Source organism: Plutella xylostella, chromosome 9, assembly GCF_932276165.1.
Source record: "Plutella xylostella chromosome 9, ilPluXylo3.1, whole genome shotgun sequence".
Classification (NCBI taxonomy): Eukaryota; Metazoa; Arthropoda; class Insecta; order Lepidoptera; family Plutellidae; genus Plutella; species Plutella xylostella.
The window spans coordinates 7,446,073-7,468,012 of NC_063989.1; the positions used below are offsets into that span (position 1 = coordinate 7,446,073).

Genomic DNA, 21,940 nt, shown 5'->3' on the forward strand with positions numbered 1-21,940 from the left:
AATCAAAAATAAATCTATTCAAGCCATAATGACAGGAATTTTAGTTTAGTTTTAGAAAATGTGTGTGTGTATAGGTGTATGTGTGTGTGTGTGTGTGTGTATGTGTGCATGTGTGTGCGTGTGTGCGGGTATTAGGTGAACTGAATATTTGAATTTATGTGTTTTATGATAAAAGATCCTCTGTATCTGTGTAGTTGAGTTTATCTAGCCACTCACTTACAGAGATTTTACATTCCCTGTATGTTTTGTCGACAATATCTAACTGTTTGTCAAATGTGTTATACAGTTGGGCAGCTCGTGATTGATGTTGAATACTAGCAAATTTAGTTTTAGTGCAGGGGATGTTAACAATTTTATGTTTCCGTCTTTTTTGTTTCAGGCTAGTGTTAGGCTTTATGATTTTGTGCTGTTTTAAAATAGTTTGAGTTATATACCATTTTCTAACTGACTGAAGACCGCACTCTTTGTATAACATTTCGGTAGAGAAACGTCGTTTTTTAAAAAACATAACTTTCAGTAGTGAGCGCTGAGCCCTTTCCACTTTAAGGAAACGCGTTTTAAAGGTTCCACCCCAACCAGGGATACAATAAATGATAACCGACTAAACCAGAGCAATGTATATTTTAATTAGAACATCTCTTGACGCTACGTGTCTTAGGCTCTTAAACATCCATATAAATTTTCGGATCCTGGCGCTAACATATTCAATTTGGGGATACCAGGAGAGTCGCTGGTCTATCATAACACCAAGATACTTAATTTTTTTCACCTTTGAAATTGTTGGACAGCTACATTTAGTGCTTAGAGGTTCTTAACTTATCTCCTCAATTTTTCTAAATTGTTCCAATTCCCTCCGCAGAATACTTCCAAATGAACAGCTTCGAGCAGTTCTGCATCAACTACTGCAACGAGAAGCTGCAGCAGTTCTTCAACGAGCGCATCCTCAAGAACGAGCAGGAGCTGTACAAGAGGGAGGGGCTGCACGTGCCCGAGATCCGGTTCACCGACAACCAGGACTGCATCGGTATGTACCTACAGTATAAGACAGAGAATTATCCTCTTCCTTCCCCCCGGGTCCATAATGATCGCTTGTTTATTATTTCAACATCTTATGTAAGTAACACTAAATGTAAAATTGAATTGAATTGAATTGAGAAATCTGACCCCTCTTAGAAGCATTGTTACCATGAGAGGGGTGGTCAGGTTTCTCTGCACATGACCGTACCTGCAACTAAAATAACGAGCAGGAACTCAACAAGAGAGAGAAGCTGCATATGCACGAGACGAGATCCGGTTCACCGACAACCAGGACTGCATTGGTGAGTACCTGCAACTATAACGACAGTAAATAAAAATAAACAATGGCCGCCGTTTAGCTGTAAAACACGCACTGCACTTCAATATGTATATCACGAATTCTTCCTCATCCAGCCACTAACGGCTACTTGTCGGAGGCAATCTGTTCAGGGGAAGCAAAGCGCTGTGTTGTATGTTTTAATTTCATACTTTTACTGTCTACTGCATTTATAAAAGATATACTGTCTTTTTCAGACTTTATCCCATATACAACCTCTACCCGGGCATTGTAGTACTGCCATCTGCATAGAATAACAATCCTCTCAATATTATATTTTCCTTTCAGACTTAATTGAAAGCAAAAGTCATGGCATCTTCCAACTGCTGGATGAAGAGTCTAAACTGCCCAAACCTGAGTTTGGACACTTCACTCACTCCGTGCACAAGCAACTCGGCGGAACGAACTCCAGGTAAACTATCATCACTAGGCAACAAAAATATATATCTTATAAGTAGTTCAGCTTATCCAGCGGTCGACATAATAAAATAAATAAGAAAAGAGAAAATATTATGCAGTTGACAAAAAAACTCAACCCACATAACTTAATCATGATGTAAATTCAAATTCAAATCATTAACCTCTATGGGACAAAAAGCCGATCGAACACCGGTGACTTGTTATCTCAGTAGTCCTCTGATATTTGTCTCCTAGCATACTACCTACTAGGCCTAGTGTGTATGTCGGCTTTACACTTGAACGATTAACAAACTAAACATAAATATGTATTCATTCATAGACTGCAGTTACCTCGCGCGTCCCGCCTGAAGGCGCACCGCACTCTCCGCGACGATGAAGGCTTCTTGCTGCGACACTTTGCCGGCGCCGTCTGCTACAACACTGTGAGTTTGCACCCACTTCTACAATACTCTACACCGCTCCAACGACAACAGTCAAAAAGATGGCGCAAGAAAGAGCCTCTCGATCAATTGTTCTACATATACGTCTGGAGAACCCTGACGACTGAAGCTAAGCGGTGAAGGTACCTGGTCTAGATGTGGTGTTTCTGACCGACATTCGAGGAAGACACCATCAACCATCCTTTATTGACCAGAGGCAGCTTCCAAGGAGTGCCACAACACTCTGTCCTCGAAGTTGAAACGCTACGTTTTTTAATTTGTTGTATTCACTTGAAAACGTGTAGGTCAAGCGTACTGTACGAGTACTTCAGCTTGCAGATTTGAAGATATGTGATTTATTAGCTCTATGATGAATTGCCTTTTTCTCAGATTTTGTAACACAATCTTTCAGAAAAACCACCAGCACACACCACCTTTTACTCCAACCGCACACTACCTTACAAATGACATTTAACGTCGCATTTTTTCCAGAACCAATTCATAGAGAAGAACAACGACGCCCTGCACGCCTCGCTAGAGTTCCTGGTCCAAGAGTCGAGCAGCGCCCTAGTCCAGCAGTTGTTCCAGACGAGTGATAATAATAATGCCAAGGGGAAGCTCAACTTCATCTCCGTGGGGTCCAAGTTCCAGACGCAGCTGACGCAGCTCATGGACAAGTTGAAGCAGAATGTGAGTGATGACTATTTTTCTTTAATATGACATGTCTCCTCCGTTATTTCATACATACCACCCATATTTTACGGTTTTTTGCTCATTATTGCGCGTTAGGTCCCCCGAGTAGTTTATTCTGAAATTTGTAACCCTGAAAACCTTGTAGGTACTACTCCCATGGTTCTCGAAAAACTGCGAAATTCTAACACTTACTTTAGGTACTTATAAGTATATTTTTTTGTTCCTTGAGGAAGAGTTTGTCAAGTATGTTTGTTATGGCGCGTTGTTATGTAAGTTACAGTCAGGTGTATAATTAGCTATACAGTTTTGTACCTTTTCAAACTACCTAATAAAAGAAACGTCAATGTTTGAATAAATTAATAGGCAGTTTGTGAGTTTCAAAATGTACAAAAGTGTACAGCTACTTATGTAGCTGACAGTACCTATCACGACCGTCGACCGTTTATCTATTGGAACTAATCCATATTCTCTCTCCGCAGGGCACAAACTTCATCCGCTGCATCAAGCCCAACTCGCGCATGGTGGGCGCGTCCCTCGAGCCGGGCCTCGTGCTGACGCAACTGGAATGTTCTGGAACCATCGCCGTGCTGGAGCTGATGGAGCACGGCTACCCGTCGCGCGCGCCCTTCCACGACCTGCACCAGATGTACAAGTCGTATCTGCCGCCGAAGCTGCATAAGTTGAATGCTAGGACGTTTTGTGAGGTAAGCTATAAATAGTATCCTCAACCCTCTTATAGCTCTGTATTGAAAAATATCAGGAAAACGAAGCGTGAGACACCGTTCGTCCAGCTAGACTGATGACATTAGGGTGCGGCTCCATTGATGCGTTGCGCCTCCTATAGCTCTGTATTGAAAAATACCAGGTAAATATCACGTATCGTGAGACACCGTTCGTTCAGCTAGACTGACGACATTAGGGTGAGACGCCATTGGGGCGCTGCGTCGCATCGAGATAGTCGATAGTGGCTAGATAAGAAAGGTTCAGGATTGAGTATTGTGACGCTCCTTGGGAGCATGAATAGGCCAAGAATGTTCTGGAACTCACGTTGCTCTCGCAACTGGAATGTTCCGGAACCATCGCCGTGCTGGAGCTGATGGAGCACGGCTACCCGTCGCGCGCGCCCTTCCACGACCTGCACCAGGTGTACAAGTCGTATCTGCCGCCGAAGCTGCATAAGTTGAATGCTAGGACGTTTTGTGAGGTAATTTAAACTCACGTGAATTATCAGCTCATATTATTGTCTATTGCCTACTGTTGAAACAAAATAAAGAAGTACCTAGGTACTTATTTCATTCAGCACAAAAAAGCATTCATGAATAGAGGTATTGGCAGGAACAATAATCGTAAACGTGACGTAAAGCAAACGTAAAATGTATAGAATTCTAAGTGTGAACGCTAAAAGAGCGATAAGAGCAAATCGAATAGTTTGACGTTTCAATATGTTGACTTTGAACGACGCCAAGAAGCCCTTAATCTCAGCAAATGCTGCAAGTAATCATTTTCGGTATGACTATTAACAACAACTATCCCTTTTCTTCCAGGCGGTGCTGCACAGCTTCAAGCTCTCCGACAAGGACTATAAATTCGGCGTGACGCGAGTCTTCTTCCGTCCGGGAAAGTACTCTGAATTCGACGCCATCATGAGGAGCGATCCGGAGAGCCTGAAGGCCATCGTGGACTCCGTGCTCGCCTGGCTGGTCAAGTCCCGGTGGAGGAAGAGCATCTTTGCTGCGCTTTCTATTATTAAATGTGAGTTTTCAAACGTATATCTTAAATAGAAGGCGCTCCTGAATGTCCTGTCCAAATGTGGCACCGAAGCGAGCTGCGAGCCGCTGGTCTTAGCTGAAGTGAGGTCAAAAGTACAGCCGTAGATGGGGGGAATTGGCAGTCATTAGTGGAGACCCTCTCCACCTCCGGATGCCATAGGACAAAAACAACTATCTTATAGCAAAGAATAACGAGCACTAGTACTACTGTACTTGTTATCCTATGCTCATAGCCTCGGGTGGACCACTATTTATCCATAACAACCAATATCGCCATTGGTAGTTATAGTTGTAAGTACTCTGAATTCGACGCCATCATGAGGAGTGACCCGGAGAGCCTGAAGGCCATCGTGGACTCCGTGCTGGCCTGGCTGGTCAAGTCCCGGTGGCGGAAGAGCATCTTCGCCGCGCTTTCTATTATTAAATGTGAGTTTTAAATGTTATAGCCATGTAGATATTCTTTTTCGGCCTATAGCAGTCCACTGCTGGTTGTAGGCTTCTCTCAAAGAACGCCGCTGGATGTGATCTATTCTATAGCTTTTTGCATGCAATCTTTACCAAGCACCTTTTGCAAGTCGTCGTCACATCTAACCGGAGGGTGTCCTACACTACAAGTTACTAGACTTTGGTTCAATCCCATCTTTATCAATAATAACCAATAGCGGCTGACACATCAAATGAAATGAAAACTTATCAACTTACCTACATTGATTAAGATTAAAAATTTGGTAGTGGTTTTTACGTTTTAAGTCTTAGATAGGTTTTGCGAAGGCGAATGAACCATGTGAACATTTTACTCATTTGTCTCACTTACCCAATAAATCTTAACCCAATTACAGTAAAGAACAAAATCCTGTACCGCCGCGAGTGCCTGATCAAGATTCAAACGGCGTACCGCGGGTACAGAGTGCGCAAGCAGCACCGGCCGCGGCTGCGAGGCATCGCCAAGATACGCGCCTTGGAGAACAATCTGGGACAGATGGAGCAGGTCACGGGGCAACTGAAGGATGGTAGGGAGGCGGCGCAGAAGAATATTGTTAATCTGAGGAACTCTATTAGGGCTGCTTGCGCTGCTATTAAGGTTAGTTGTTTTGTGTTTATTGATTATATTATTATCACACATAAAGCCACCTGAGTAACGATACTGCCTTCCATGCACTGAATGCGCCATTCTTGCTCAACTCGCCATTTTTGTTGATTAATATATAGTTTCATGTTGTAGAATTATAGATATTGGTTTTTATCTTTAAGGTAGGTACTTATTTAATTCCGATTTGGTTGCCTATTGTGTAGTAAATACTTTCATCAATTTCAGAGTAACGCAAAGATCAGCCCGCCTGAGATCGACTCTCTCTTCACGAACTTAACGAAAGACATCGAAGCCCAAATGACATCACTACAGAAATCTATGGTCGACCAGAAGAACAGGTATTGTATCAAAATCATGTATATTTTCATCCTGTATTCTTTTCGTACTTATTGTATTGTGTTGAATATGGGATGCGTGAAATGATGGTTATGCCATGTGACTACAAGGTATTGCAAAAGTGGTATAGTACCTAAGCCGAAATGGACTCAGGAGATAATTCTTAACAACTTTTGCAACACCCTGGATATTCAAATACAGCCTAAACTAACATTGGAATGCAAATAGTAAAGGTTCCGTAGATTGCTAGAAAATGCTTTGAGAATTAAGTCTGGTACACTTGCTGATATAATTGTGCATTGATATTAAATTAATTAATTCTTCCAGGGAGGAACAAGAGCGTCTGCGTAAGCTGGAGGCGGAGATGCGCGCGGCGGAGGAGGCCAAGCGGCGCGAGCAGGAGCAGAGGAGACAGGACGAGGAGCACCGCCGACTGTGAGTCACTTGCTATTGCACCTCGTAGACAATACTTGTAGAGAGGAACAGGAGCGCCTGCGTGAGCTGGAGGCGGAGATGCGCGCGGCGGAGGAGGCCAAGCGGCGCGAGCAGGAGCAGAGGAGACAGGACGAGGAGCACCGCCGACTGTGAGTGCCTATTGTAGTTCTTTCTTTTGTAGCTAAATTGACGATAACTATCGTACTGTTTTCAATCTGAAAAGAGGTATCTTTCATTTCTTTTGGTTTATGCTATGTCAGTTAAGTCTATCGCAGGAAAAGTGTTGACTTTGCATTGGCTCGCCATACACAGACCATAATCTAACTACATAACAAAGGCACAACACTGCCTCTGTGTCCGTCCCCAGTTCGGTAAGCTGGAGGGTGTTCGAAGTTGTTTATCTGTTGATGGGCTCCTATAAATAATCATTCTTTCTCTATTGAGCGGTATTCTACAGAACATTTGATTGTGTTTATCCCTACGCTCGACAAACATACTATCGTCACTGTAAAAACAAACAATGCCTAACAAACGCGCTTTTCACTCCACAGCAAAGCAGAAATGGAGGCGCGTCGCAAAGCCGAAGAAGCAGAGCGCTTACAACAGCAAGAGAAAGAACGCCAGCAAGCGCTGCAGCTGCAGGCGCAGCTCGAGGCCGCCGAGCGAGACCATCAGCAGGACAGGGAGAGGTATGAACGTAACTACGAGTCACAACTTCCCTGCTATTGGCTAACAAGCCAATCAGCGTAGAGCACGGCGCTACCGCTTCCACCCACTACACGCGCAGCACGAGGCCGCCAGCAGAGCAGGGAGAGGTATGAATGTAGCTGCGAGTTGTTAGCCAATCAGCGTAGAGCAGTGCGTTAACGAATGACGTCGCGTCGTGCTCGTCTTGCAACTAACTTCACTTTAGTGCACATATTACACTATTACCCTGGTATCTGAACCTGCTCTGGCCGCCCAGCGCGACCACCAGCAGGACAGGGAGAGGTATGAATGTAGCTGCGTGTTGTTAGCCAATCAGCGTAGAGCATGCGACTGGTGTTGTGCCGTGCTAATCTTGCAACCAACTTCACTCTAGTGTACTTAATACGCGGTACCCAATCGGCGTAGAGTAGTGTGTTGCAAGGCGGAAGAAGCAGAACGTTTACAACAACAAGAGAAAGAACGCCAGCAAGCGCTGCAGCTGCAGGCGCAACGAGTTGTTAGCCAATCAGCGAAGAGCATGCAAGTAAGCGACTGAATCGGATGTTGCGCCGTGCTCGTCTTGCAACCAACTTAACTTTACTTACTCTAGTACTGAACCTGGCTACGATACTTGTTAGCCAATCAGCGTTGAGCAATGCGTTAGCGAATGACGTTGCGCCTTGCTCGTCTTGAAACCAACGTCAGACGTAGCTCGAGGTCACAGCAGAGTATAGTGCCACAATCTTATCTGTTCCGGTGACGGCGTCGCATCCAGTGATGCCATCGATTAAATTTTGCCGTGGTTTAAACAACAATGCATTTCTGCTATTACCTATTGTTTTAATTAGGTACATTCATAAGTATACATAAATAAAAATATAGGGTCGATTGTAAATGAAAGAGGACATTTGTTGTAAGTATAAAAAAATTGTCCACGGCGAACAGTAGGGCGATCCGGAAAAAACGCAGCACATTCTATTCGATAGTCTATTCGAAAGTGCTGTCAACCTGTCAACAACAAAATGGCGGTGTATTGCGGTGTACAGATTTGCGAAAGTTTGATAGCTATCATTCCATAGGTCATTGTCAGAATAATATTATGTACTCTGTGGTCATTCTTTTCGAAACTCATTCGGAAGGTAAAAAGTGTTCGAAAGTGCTGTCAAGTTGACAATAGTCGCACTCGCATTCGATTCTATTCGTTAGCTCGAATTTTCATGATACGGGTACAGAAATAAAATTAGTTCTGATATAAGACATTAAATATAGATTTTACAATGATATAGGTAGGTAATATCTGTGGGTCGTGGGAATAACGAGATAGACAGACTTAAAAAAACTGTTAAGTACTTAATTATTATTTATTTATGAACACTTTATTTTACATTTTCTAAAGTAACAAGAAACAAGAGCATAAAATTAAAAGAAATTCAGACAATGTACAAAGGCTAATTGCCAACAATCCATTTCTTCCAGCCAACCCTTGATACTTGTAGGGGAAGAAGAAGATGTCATTAATCATCATTATTTCGTCTAAAATCACTGCAGGTGCGAGAAATTCTGCTTGGTATACTGCCTAAGGTATAGGTACGCAGCGTCACTCAAACCTGTAATCAAAGAAAAATAAAGATTATATACTTTCATCACGACCCATCCCGTTCCCACTGCTGGGGTACGGGTCTCTCGGGAAAATATTAATAAAATTACATGTGAATATATGGGTAAAATTATTCGTCATATTTGGCAACACTAACCTGTAGCCGCTGCAACTCGTTCTTCCAATTTTTCAAACGGAATTAAAGGCGCCGGAATACGTTATTCTTCCTGCATAAAAGCCAATATATCTAGTATTACTTTTCTTGCATCACTTTTCAGCGCTTTTGGCATTATTTCACCCAGAAAATCACAAAACAAATTAAATAACGTAGCGTCAGCCTCTTCGCAGAAATTGACAACTCAAATAACGCACAGAGTATGAAATGTCGTTTGACAATGACGTCTCTTTAGTTCACATTTTGACCACCGGAACAGATAAGATTGTGGCACTATAGGGAGATGTATGAACCTACTACTTCCGGACTGCCGCTTGCAGCAGCAGGACACGGAGCGGTATGAATGTAGCTACGGGACCCGGTAGCCAATCAGCGTAGGGCAGTTTGCGCAATTTTCAATAATGCGCAATATAATTGATGAATTAGGGGGCGCCTAAGCGAATGACATTGCTCCAGTCTCGTCTTGCAACCAACTTCAGATAAGAACTGGCGCGCAATGTCGAATGTAGTATTTATAATACCGTAAAATGCAGTGTACAAAATGTATAATAGTGCACTTGTATATTCCGAGAATCAATCAACCACCGACAAATTTTACCAATATTTTAGATAACACTGAGAACAATGACTGAGTGCAAAGGCTCTATAATCAGATCTTTGGGCTGACTCTTTAAGCGGCCAACTTGGCACTTTGATTACAAGTTGCTATTTTATTCGCAGGTTAGAACAAGAACGAAGAGATCACGAAATGGCTGTGCGCTTGGCTAAAGAGACAAATGGGCACGTTGAAGGATCACCGCCCCAGTTACGAAGGTAATATAAGCTATTTTTGCACAAACTATTTCATATTTTACTGAAATGAAATCAAATACTTAACATTATAAATTCCATCCATCAAATATTTTAAAACTTGATTTCAGTTATTCAAATTAGCTATAAGAAATCCACTATATTAAAATACAATTTATTTCAGAAAATGTATATTTAGATTGGGTTTGCGAAAGTTCTTCATGTAAATAGCTTCCTTACACGAGAGAACTTTGTATAAACTAAATGATAAGTATGTTTTAGTAATATTTATGAAATGTTTGCACAGTTTCCCAACAATGGACTCAGTGAACGGGGAAAATAAATTGAACAGGTACAGACAGAGACAGAACGTTTGCTGCACGCTCTTCTTGCATCTTTCCTCTATTGTACTAACTCGGCTAACACCTAACTCTTTGCATGTCGCTTACACTATTTTCCTGTAGTTCTTTAGCTATTGGTGAATAACGATTATGGACCTTATTGCATGGATTCGTAATGTATATGTAATGCACGATGCCTATAATTTCTAGTCCAAAATCGTTTGATTTGTAGCACAAATTCGTATTGGCGTTTTCTAATTCTTAGACGTATTGTGTATCTAACTAAATAATGTACTTATTAATTGCGTTTTGCGGTAACTAATGTGTTTAATTACCTAATCAAAGTTAATGTTGTCTGTAAGCTAATAAAATTACTAAAACTTGAAAATTTATGTAGTAAAATATCTAAAATAATACTGGCCATTAGCATGTTAGAATTGATGTTCCACATAATTATTATTTTTTGTACTTTGAGTACGTAGCATATTAAAATACCTCTTTAATAAATATAGCCTAGATAAAATTGTATTCGTAGCTGAAGCTTACAGAGTCCTTAGAGTTTTATTTTCATTGAAACTTACCTAAATAGTATTTTAACATAATATTTTGTCTTTATTCTACGATCTATGATAAAAAGATTAATAGTACAGTCAGCTCCATACGTAACTATACCCTTTTGTACCTTGTCAAACTAACAAACCGCAATCTCATTCATACAAACAATAAAGTTTGATAGTTTAACAATGTGTAACTACTTAAGAAGCCCACCTACAAAAGACAGCATAATCTGATCTATCGCTTATAACCCGCCAAGTTGCCCTAAACCACCTACCTACCCCCCACACCACGTTCAACATCTAACACTCGCTGACTTGGCAGGTCGGAGCGAGTGCGCATGCAGCAAGCGATGCAGGGCAAGCAGAAGTACGACCTGTCCAAGTGGAAGTACTCCGAGCTACGGGACACGATTAATACGTCGTGTGACATCGAGCTGTTAGAGGTAGGCATTTTATTTACTGTTCTTATTAACACATTTTGAATGATGATAAAGTAAAATGTTTGGTATGGAGGTACATAAGACACGCAGTTAAAGAAACTTTAAGAAAATGGCGGACGGACTCATTATAAAGTTAAAGTCAAATGCTTCATCACATAAATATAAAATTATCTGATGAAAGTATTTATTTTTATAAACTGCTATCTGGCCCTGTATGCATTTCGTAGGTATAGTAGTCCGTTTGTTTCTTGATCTGCTCTTTTTGAATCACCCATTTTCATGTACTAGATGACATTTACTTATAGGAGACGCAAGATCTTAACGCGTAGCGTCCGAATATGATTATAATGTGAAACAAAAACAGTCTTGCCAATTTCCCTGAAATGTAACCCCTAATGTTCCCCAGGCGTGCCGCCACGAGTTCCACCGGCGGCTGAAGGTGTACCACGCGTGGAAGGCGAAGAACGCGCGCAAGACCACCATGGCGGACCAGGAGCGCGCGCCGCAGTCCATCATGGACGCCGGTACGAAAATATCATAACTATGTCTTCATGGTTTGCATATGTTAAGTTTGCCAAGACTGTAGACTGTAGTGGCTAGAGTGTAGTCAGAGGAGATTCGCAATCGTATTTCGACCTCACTACTTTATAGATACAAACTATTTGGTTAATTATAACAATGCTATAAGGTGCAATTTTGCGATGACGCGCTGCCGACGCCGACGACGACGGTGTGGTGCCACACCATATTCAGCGATATTATCTGCACCTTTAGGTGTGCTTTAGGCACAATTCTGCACGTCTAGACATACAGGTCTCCTCATGATATTTTTGAGCTATTAGTGCTATAACCCCTGTACCTCACCTCGATAACCTATTCCAAAGCAATTTCAGTCTACGCATACTAATACAATGTATTTATTACTTGAATATCCATCCCCAGCCAAAGCCCCTCGCATGACGGCGAAAGGCGACGTCCTCGGCGCGAGGCACCGCTACTTCCGCATCCCCTTCGTGCGCCCGTCGACCACGGAGCCGGCGGGCCGGCGCGGCTGGTGGTACGCGCACTTCGACGGCCAGTACGTGGCGAGGCAGATGGAGCTGCACCCCGACAAGACGCCCGTGCTGCTGCAGTCAGGTGGGCGCGAACGAGCATCATGATTACCATCAACAGACAACCATTTAGCTACGTCTGGGTATAGGCCTCTTCCAATCAACGTCACTAAACCTACTCTATTGTCGACCTTCCTCATCTCTTACACTCGACTTCATGAGCGGCTATTTAAAGATATTCGACTCTAAAATCAAACTGCAACAACTGTCTAGACTCTCTTTCCCAACATACATCCTGCGGCCGCTACACGGGTTCGTTATCGACGTCAATAAACTCGTTTAATGCGCGTTCCACCAATCAAAACGCCGTATTTATGGTGAATCGCGATATAGTGACGTTTATCTACGACGATAGCGAACCCATGTAGAAGCTTAAACTGACGTTATGTTCATGTTGGTGTCAGCAACACTTCATATCTATAACCCACTAATCTTCGAACCTAATTTAACTCGACCCCTGTCTAATTCCCCAGGCGTGGACGACATGCAGATGTGCGAGCTGAGCTTGGACGAGACGGGGCTGACGCGCAAGCGCGGCGCCGAGATCCTTGAGCACGAGTTCGAACGCGAGTGGACCGCCCACGGCGGGCCCACCTACGTGCCGCCCGAGCTTAGGAAGCGCTAGGTGAGCTCTTCTGTACTATGTATGATGTATCGAGGCCATTGTAAGGCGTAGATGGTGTGAGTTGAGGCTTTAAATGAAGCAGCTTTCTAATGTGACAGCGCACTAAAGGCGCCAGACAGGATGTAGGGCTTGAATGTGACGTAATATCGACGTGACGACAGCGGTAGCGTGCCGTCCGAACCAGGCTAAGAACATACTAATGACGATGACGAGACGGGGCTGACGCGCAAGCGCGGCGCCGAAATCCTGGACTGCGCTAGGTGACTATAAATCTTCTTCTATTTCCCCTCCACTAATGGAGGTTGGCGGTCAGCTCTGCATACTCCTCTCTATTCTTCGCCAAGTGCATCAGTTGTTCTACGCTGGCCCTTCGTAACGACGCAATGCCAGTGAGATGAGAACGTACCAAAGTATGTAACGAAAGAAGCTTACCCTAGTGCCGTAATCAACTGCGCCTGATATTCGACCGGCGCACCCTGACAACTAATCTAACGGCTAACCCATTCACCACGAAGCACTATACAAGTTGACACATTGGATAACAAATACTTATTTTTGTTTCAGATTCCAGCAGTGAAGCTTTAATATCCTTCGACTTGCTAGGTCGTAGTTGAGTAGCAAACGGCAGCCACGTTATTATGTATTATTCTTATAGAGTTGATGAAACAACACCTTTTCCTAGATTTATATTGTAGTTGTGATGAAATCGAGAGCTTAATGTACTGTGCCTTCAAGGGTTCCTGCGATTTTACAGTGCAATAAATTTTAAATAGTTACACACCTGTAACTAAATAATAATATTTATTAAAATGAAAACCTACAAAAAACAAAAGTTAGGAGTATTTACATGCATAATAAAAATAGATAATTATTTTAGTGTAGTTCAAACAAAGCATGAAATTTGTAAGTGCTATACAGATTTAATATATTTTATGGGTATAGAACGAAACGTAGCAATAACATGATGTACAATAAAATTATGTTTCCTGTTTTGTCTAGAGGAAAAATATATTATTGATGCATTAATATTCTTATATTGAACATCGATTTAAATACATTTTAGGTACAAATAAAAGCACAGTGTGATGAAGTGCTCTTTTCAACACCCACAATGCTTGTTTATTCTACAACATAGTAGAACTTAGAGCAATTAGATGAAGTTTTTTTACTGTGATTAATGAAGTTGTTAAGGATTATTTATTTATGTATTCCTTCCGATTTTCACATGGTCAATTTAAATGTATTATTGTTTGCCACATTCCTAATGTGAGACTGTTTATAACAAAGTATTTGAGTAACATAATACAGTATTTTATCAGCATTCCATGTTTACAAGTGTGAAGTGTTATATGAATAGGCATAGGAATAAAAAAGATTTTTGGATGTGTATACTTACCTACCTAGACAGAGTTGAAGTTAATCCAGTGCAGTGCCTTATAAGTACCTTATATTGTCAAGTACAGAGTTAATATCGCTTTACCAAATAAATTAAGATTGAAAATTAAAAGACATTTAGTTTTATTTATGAATTATCATCAATCATCATCATCCTGTGATCATACACAAATGATCATAGGATACTTCCAAGAATTTCCATACTCTGCTGTCCTCGACCTTCCTCATCCAGCCACTATCGTCACTGTCGGCTTCCTATCGTCGGTACAAAGGATACGTCGGTACATAACGGTTAACGACACGTCGGTCCCAGTGGAAACAACGAACAGGCAAGCGTAGAGTGGGACGCCCTCTAGCCCGCTGTCCGACCTTGTTTGTAGTGCCTGGGGGGCAGCTGAGGGCAGAGTGTAATGGAACTGCTCGTGAGAGGTCAGCAGGTACAGCAGTGGACGATTACATTCTGATGATGATGTTACACTTAAATTAAGTAAATATAAGCGTAAAGAGAACATCACCTTCGGCGTTTATCGTCAGAAGATCGTCAGTCCATTGTCAAATATAGTGCCACAAATTTATCTGTTCCGGTGAGAGCGAACTAAATTGATCTATATCTCATTATTTACTAATGAATTATATATTGATATAGATTAGATGGGTTTATTGAAACCACAAGAGCGAATTACCACTACTGGCAAACTTAAAATCTTATAAAATGAAGAAATATTACACATTTACGTGAGCTGTCACCGGAACAGACAGATAAGCATAGAGAAAAGAACACTACGTTTACGTTTTAAGAGATGGGAGTACAAGGGAAAAAAAAGAAAAAAATACTTGTATTATTTTTTTTTTATTCACGCGTACTAACAGAGGGTACCAACAAAACAAAAATTATGACGTACAAAACTGCCAACATAGCCCCGCTGAAATAGTGATGTACTGCTTATCGATATTTTTTATCGATAACTAGTAAAAAATAAAAGTGCGAGTGTATGTACCTATTACTTTAATTTCAGTTTTACACAATAGGATTTCAGTGTTACACAATGACACCACCATTCATTCCACACTTTATTACCAGGCTGTAAGCACAAGGTGCCGACACACTAGCGGACGCGGGTTACAGACGCGACTTAAAGGTATCTAGGTAAGGAATGTACACTACGCTGTTCAAACTATCGGACGTAAGTCGCGGACGCAACCTTGGACTGACCTTTAGCTCTCAAACGTCCGAGAGAGATCTGGTACGACCTGCGACTGTCCCAAAAGACCGTGCACACTTAACAGCCGCGTCCGCTAGTGTGTTGGCGCCTTTACCTTTGTATGTGTCTGTGATTTTCTGACACTGTCATATTCCACTTCTTTTTCCCACAGATTATAAAGCTTTGACTCTCTTCTATTTAAGTTGTTTTGTTTATTCAAGTTTGTTTTATGTTTTATGGTTTTCTGTTTTGTAACAAGAAAAATGAAGTAATTGAGATTATTTTAGAAGACTTTTAGTAGGTAGATGGACTGTTATTTACACTAAGATCCACAAGCATGAATTTATAAGAATGTGTTAATAACAATCTGTTTTTGTAACTTACAAATAAATAAATAAATAAAAAGATAAGTCATAAAATATAATTGGTAAGGATTCTGGTAAGGAAACTCACGGGCCGATAAAAAATAGATTTTAGGTTAGAATAGTGTAACTATAGGTACTTAATTAAAAATATCACTGGTATTTCCCGTTAAAGCTTATCAATATCTTGCCTTGCGAAGGTTAGCCAACCTTGACTATGTACTTTTGATTGAAGATCATAAGGGATTGTGCAAACACTGTTCAGTCAAGCTCTGTCTAATTTGGGGTCTATGAGTTTCCCTAACACTTTAACTTTACATATAAACTGCTTCTACTTCATCTTTTTTAATTTAATTTTTATATATTTTATTTATTACTTTATAGGTTTTTCAGCCTTATAATTTCAACTGAATAATGACAAGGAATATCAGAAAAGAAATATAATAAAAGACCCAAAATGAATCCTATGACGTAAGTAATCATTCTCACATTGAATTAATCATTGAGAGAGCTTTCTCCACTCCTACCCCCCTTTTTGTGGTTTATACCCAAGCCACACTCTTACACATGAATTGTAAATCCTTAATCTACTAACTGTATTTGTTATTGTATGTGTTATTCATAAGTACTTGTTTTCAGAAATATTAAAAATGTTCTCAAGTTAAGTGAAAGAGAGTTGTCAGGCAATTCAAAGTCATCGTGGCACGACCAGTACAAGGATAGTGCGTGGGTGTTCATTGGGGGACTCCCGTACGACCTCACCGAAGGAGATGTCATTTGTGTGTTTTCACAGTAAGTTTAAAGGATAAAGAACATATTTTCAGCAAAACAATGCTAGCATATGTGAAGTAAGAATAATAGACAAGTTTAAAACATATTCATTAAATTGTAAAAAGTTTAATTAATTTTACACCTTTATGATTTTTATTTTTTAAAACCTACAGATATGGCGAAATTGTGAATATCAATTTGGTCCGAGACAAGGCAACAGGGAAATCAAGAGGATATGGATTCCTCTGCTATGAAGACCAAAGGTCTACAATATTGGCTGTTGATAACCTCAATGGCATTAAGGTAATTAAAAAGTTACAACACAAATTAATATTTACACAAACACTTTTGGGTTGTGTGTTTGTAGCATTCCTCCCAAGACTGGAGGGTTATTGCCATAATATCTACACTTGGCAAGCCCATTGCATCAAGTGTTGCAACGATTTTTGCCTTAGACTCACCCTATTTTATAAACACAATTTTGTAATATTTATTTGTTGCTACCTATATATTTTAAACAATATTTAAAGATGAACCCCCACACCCCAGATCCTCGGTCGTACCGTCCGCGTGGACCACTGCGAGCAGTACAAGGCGCCCAACGCTGACATGTCCAAGGTGGACGAGCTGACCGCGGCAGTGCGGATGCAGGGCTGCGCTCCCTCGGCGCCCGTCGCCGCCGCGCTCGTGCCCAAACCAGAACCTGTGGCTAAAGTGGAACCTGATGATGCTCAGGTATGTCTGAAGACACTTTGGGAGTTTTACGCTGAGTTGTAGAAAGGAACATTAAGCTAATGTCGGCATTAATTATATGTCTGTCTCTTTCTGTTTGTATACTGCCAAAGCAAGGCAGCTACCTATACATTTTAGGACGCCATTAGCTTAAAGTCCCTTTCTGCAACGCAACATTTAAGAAAAAATCCATTTTCATAGATTTGAAAATCAACAGTGTTTTAGTTTTTAGTTGTGCGGTCTTTTAGGCATGCTTCGATTGAAGGTTATTTTAATTATAACTATCTTTTGTTGCAGGAAAAACCCAAAAAAAGAAAAAAGGAAAAGAAAAGCAAAAAGAAGAAAAAGAGAAAGAAGAAGTCTAGAAGCTCAGACTCCGACTCTAGTTCCAGTTCAGATGACTAAAGGCTTTTTGAAATAAATAGATATAAGAATCAGGTGATATTTTATTTGAATTTTTGAAAGAGGTCATTCAAAATCCTGAATGTAATTAAGTTGAGACATACGATTTGTAATTCATTTGGTTGTTGGTTACTGCCACTAAAGCAGAGCAGCCGAGGGTCTTATTGGGTTGGATCTCCAGTTAAAGCAGATTTTAATACAGACATTTTTCTCTGCAATATTATGATTTTGGGAAATTTAAATAATAGAATCAATATAGACAATTATTATTGTGATTTATATTTAGATTCATAACAGGTTAATAATAATAACCCTACATTAACTTATATCTCTAGTAATATTACTTTACAATATACATTTTGTATCGTAAATGCTTACTTTAAAGCTAATGAGATCAACAATTTAATACATAAAATATTAATATTATAGAATACTAAAACAACAAATGCACCAACATTTAAATTTATAAAATAATTGAAGAAGACATGATTTAATGAGGACCTCACCCAATAATATTATTATTATCTTTGAGGAAATTTATATTTTTAAAATGATCGAAACACCCTTTCATAACAAATCTAACTTCCAGTAGCAAGAAAATTGTTTGCAAGCTCAAAGACTTCTCTATGACAGAAGGCTGTGATGCCTTCCGAGTTACAAAAGCTTTGAGGATCTTCATTAGGTGGGTCATTGTATGTCAGCGGCAGAGAACTGGTGTGGCTCACTATGTCACCCCCTTTGGCTTTTAATATGGCGTGTGGGCCGCAGGTGTCCCAACGGTAGGTAGTTCCAAGGGACATAGTGTACAGAGAGGCTTCACCTGAAAAAGGAAAAATTTATAGTTCAGTTCAGTGATTGAACAGACAACAATAGTCAGAGGTATCAGACCCTCACTATGTTGACTTTATTTGAGCTATTATATTATTTTATTTATTTTATTATTATTTAATTCTTTATTGTACAGATATTACAAATAAAAGTACAAAGGGTGGACTTAACGCTAAAAGCATTTTCTGCCAGTCAACCCGCAGGAGGTACAGGAAAAAATAGGTTTATTATACTTGTATCAGTCAGAAGATATTACAAATTCGTGATTAAGTTTGATCAGTTTTATTATAACTATTTAACTTACCAAGAGCTACGCTTAACAACTTGAACCCAGCTCCAGGAGGTGTCTTCACTACCCAGTGGTTCTTTTCAAACATGGCTTTAATCTCTGGTTTCTCTGCAGAACTCATTAGAACAGTATTCTTTTGTTCTGGTTCAGTAAAGTCTTCACTGGTGCCATGGAAAGTTTTGTCTTCAAAGCACAAACCCCACAGAACCTGACCTTTGCCACTGGAACAAAATAAATATTATAGTATCAGAAAGAAGGTTCAATAGCCTTTATCACATGATAGGTAGGTACTACATAATATTCTTACTTATTGTAAAATGGTTGATTAATAACTCCTAGCACTGGTTCTCCAGTGGTCCTTGAGTAAGCTCCAATCAGAACAGTCACATGCAGCAACCCATGTCCTTCCTCAGCTTTGCCAGAAACCCCTGCTATGAACTCTGCTGTTCCATCTGAAAAATACAAAAAATATTTACAAATTAAAGTAATATTCGGGAAATAGGAAAGACAGTGAAATAATAATTATTAAACGTTTATTACAGACCAACAATCCAAAAAAAATAATAATATTGAAATAATAATTGAATAGATTAACATTATTTTGATTATTCCTTACCTATTGGATCAATCCAAATGCCCAAGTCATCTGGATCTATGTCTGGCAGGTCACCAGGTAGTGTAGCAGTAAGTCTGCTGCATGGTTCAGCATGGGCAGCCTTAGCCATGCGCTCAGCCGCAGCCTCGGGCACAACTGCACTAAGCATTTTCTTAGTCTCATTACAGTCTTCTTTGATAGATATGGTAACACCATCTATTTCAGCGCGCTCTTCGCCCCGGACATGCTCAGAGAGGCCAGGGAAGCTTTTTTTAATTTCATGTCTAGCCGCTTCTTGAGCGAGTACATCGGCTAGGGTTTTAAAGTCACTGTCGAACCGTGAGTTGCCGTCACTGCCCTTTTCAGTAACTAAGAGCTTGGTTTCGTCGGGCTCACCTTCACAACAGGAACGAGCGATTTGCGCGGCTCTTTCTGAGGCGTTTATTATGGTTACAAGCAGGCTGGTCATTATGGCAATATAGGTATACCGATGTATTAATCGATACTACTTCCCAAAGAGAACAAAATTTTCAATAATGAGTTCAATCTTTCGAGACTGTGAATCATACTCTGCCCAAGTATTGATTTTTCTATTATTAGATTACAGACAGACAAAGGTAAGTGAAAGATAAACATAAAATAATTCCTAAAACCCTAACAAAGATGTTTTCATAAAATGTTGCCTTATTTACAGCTGTTTAACGAAATTATTCAATCATACAAACAATAAATTGAAAATTACAGCGGTAAAAAAAAAGGTAAACAAATACTTTGACCACAGAGTAGCAACATATTTTGACATTCATTGACAATGACATTTGAATTTTTTTATGGGGTTGTAAAGGTGGACCCGCACTGTTTCGTACTGTGGGTAAAGATGCCATCCGACAACCAACTAGCCAGGGCCTTATGTATATCGGACAGCCGATATATCTACACAGGTGGATACACACATATGTATACAATTATTAACACCCATGACAGTAATAATACTGTCATGAACACAAAATATCTACCCCGGTCGGGAATCGAACCCGGTACATTGCAGTCCCACAACACCATTCGGTCGATTCGACCCAGACCGATGTTACCAGACTGCTGCCCTTGTATTGCTGCTTGAAACGCCTCTGACTTGCATTCTCATCCTTAAAAACATAGTTAGTAAAAATACAAAAATGGGCATTAAGCTAATGCCCCGTTCCTACAACCACTCCCTTCATAAAGTTAAGATTGCTTGTTAAAGTTGCTCTTAACTCTCTTGATTGAAACCTTTCTACGTGTCCCATTCTAAAACTGGAGCAGCAATCCTGCTAGTTGATTTTCATTTGATACTCTTATCAGTTTTTGTGACATGATTTACCATGAAATGACACTATGAGTCACGTAAAGGCCACATTATGTGACTGGTCACTGGAGGCACGCGCAAACTTGACCTTAGCCTGTGTGACATACTCCCACGACGACGCGACATCTCAATAGACCATGCACTGATTGATAGGTAGGTAGGTAACTATTACTGGCGTTATTGTCCCCAAATTTGATTCCAGACTCTACACGCCTGCAGTATTCCTCCATCCATCTTAAATTTTGCATTGAAGACATGACATACTTACTTATTTTTATTTAGAGTAATGAGTGGACCTGAAACATTGGTCGTAGGAGTTCTAAGCAGAGGTGCCTTTCCTATAAACATAAACAGGCGTGAGTGTTAATAGCTTTTACCATGTGTAACACGAATTTGCAAGTACCCGACAGTTTTGTATAGGAAATGAGTAATCACTTTCGATCATTCGCCAAAAAGTACGTGACTGCTTTACCTAAAATGTATATAACCCTTACCTCGGCGTTGTCCTCGGCCTTCCTCAGGAAGACACTACCGCTTACTTGTGTAAGGTGATGTTTCAGTTTTGGCTACCTTGCAGTAATTGGGGTAGCTTATTCATAAGTACCTTTACTACCTAATTTCATGATAAATTACGTAACATTATCCACTTCGATACGATATTAAACGACTTTTACAACGTTCAATTGTTCAATTACCACTAAATATGTCTCTTACTTTAAGTACCTACCTTGTAGTTAGCTAAATTCAGATAAAGATTAGAATGCTTTCGTGGTCAGTATTCAGATGACATAATCTTAATCTAAAGGTTACAATACACTTTGTTCACGATGTTGGGTCACGTTAGACATGCCCTCGCGACTGACCCACATAGCGGTCACGGGTAGCGCATAGTGTGTACGTGACCTGGGTCTCTTTTACCAACTTTTTACCTGACTGCACCTGAACAAGGGATTTAACACGAAGGTTAATAACTATATCTAGAGGTACACATCTTAACATATTCCTAATTTGCCTAGATATAGAAAAAAAACTTTATAAAGTATTTGGTACTCTAAAGGACTCTTTTTGAAAGTGAAAATTCTTACTAATGTGTAGGTATATTTTTATACATTAATTATATCAAGTAAAAATTTATTCATGATTATAAATTTATACTTAATTAAGAAAACCTCCCTTAAAT

General features: G+C 40.2%; 3 protein-coding genes across 13 annotated transcripts in view; 2 read left to right on the forward strand and 1 right to left on the reverse strand.

Annotated features, from left to right (window-relative positions):
* LOC105382282 (myosin heavy chain 95F) overlaps positions 1-14,037 on the forward strand; it is a 30,367-nt gene extending 16,330 nt beyond the window's left edge. For 5 of the 10 annotated variants that reach the window (XM_048622915.1, XM_048622914.1, XM_048622912.1 and 2 more), the window contains 17 exons: positions 860-1,024; positions 1,643-1,766; positions 2,094-2,196; positions 2,686-2,883; positions 3,366-3,590; positions 4,431-4,638; positions 5,495-5,736; positions 5,971-6,083; positions 6,409-6,516; positions 7,068-7,205; positions 9,696-9,788; positions 10,072-10,116; positions 10,985-11,105; positions 11,509-11,626; positions 12,045-12,239; positions 12,688-12,839; positions 13,404-14,037. In XM_048622915.1, the coding sequence (XP_048478872.1) occupies positions 860-1,024; positions 1,643-1,766; positions 2,094-2,196; positions 2,686-2,883; positions 3,366-3,590; positions 4,431-4,638; positions 5,495-5,736; positions 5,971-6,083; positions 6,409-6,516; positions 7,068-7,205; positions 9,696-9,788; positions 10,072-10,116; positions 10,985-11,105; positions 11,509-11,626; positions 12,045-12,239; positions 12,688-12,839 (2,348 nt within the window). In that variant the 3' untranslated portion in view covers positions 13,404-14,037. Of the gene's footprint in view, positions 1-859; positions 1,025-1,642; positions 1,767-2,093; positions 2,197-2,685; positions 2,884-3,365; positions 3,591-4,430; positions 4,639-4,950; positions 5,082-5,494; positions 5,737-5,970; positions 6,084-6,408; positions 6,517-6,557; positions 6,666-7,067; positions 7,206-9,695; positions 9,789-10,071; positions 10,117-10,984; positions 11,106-11,508; positions 11,627-12,044; positions 12,240-12,687; positions 12,840-13,403 lie in introns of all 10 variants that reach the window. The other 5 variants (XM_048622916.1, XM_048622917.1, XM_048622913.1 and 2 more) reach the window with 4 other exon arrangements.
* Positions 14,038-15,677: 1,640 nt separating this feature from the next.
* Positions 15,678-17,743, forward strand: LOC105392572 (RNA-binding motif protein, X-linked 2). 2 transcript variants are annotated; one of them, XM_048622918.1, is made up of 7 exons: positions 15,678-15,741; positions 15,843-15,863; positions 16,183-16,269; positions 16,438-16,590; positions 16,743-16,872; positions 17,119-17,304; positions 17,599-17,743. In XM_048622918.1, exons 3-7 carry the CDS (start codon positions 16,256-16,258, stop codon positions 17,704-17,706), a joined length of 591 nt encoding a protein of 196 aa, XP_048478875.1. In that variant the 5' UTR covers positions 15,678-15,741; positions 15,843-15,863; positions 16,183-16,255; the 3' UTR covers positions 17,707-17,743. The 2 variants fall into 2 exon arrangements, with proteins under 2 accessions (XP_048478875.1, XP_048478876.1); XM_048622919.1 differs by lacking the exon at positions 15,678-15,741 and having other exon boundaries at positions 15,845-15,863; positions 16,192-16,269.
* A 257-nt stretch (positions 17,744-18,000) lies between these two features.
* LOC105392571 (inositol polyphosphate 1-phosphatase) lies at positions 18,001-19,888 on the reverse strand. The gene is made up of 4 exons (XM_011564219.3): positions 19,437-19,888; positions 19,128-19,272; positions 18,836-19,041; positions 18,001-18,523 (listed from the first exon to the last, which is right to left on the reverse strand). The coding sequence occupies exons 1-4, from the start codon at positions 19,882-19,884 to the stop codon at positions 18,282-18,284; spliced, it is 1,041 nt and encodes a 346-aa protein (XP_011562521.3). The 5' UTR covers positions 19,885-19,888; the 3' UTR covers positions 18,001-18,281.
* Positions 19,889-21,940: the final 2,052 nt, after the last annotated feature.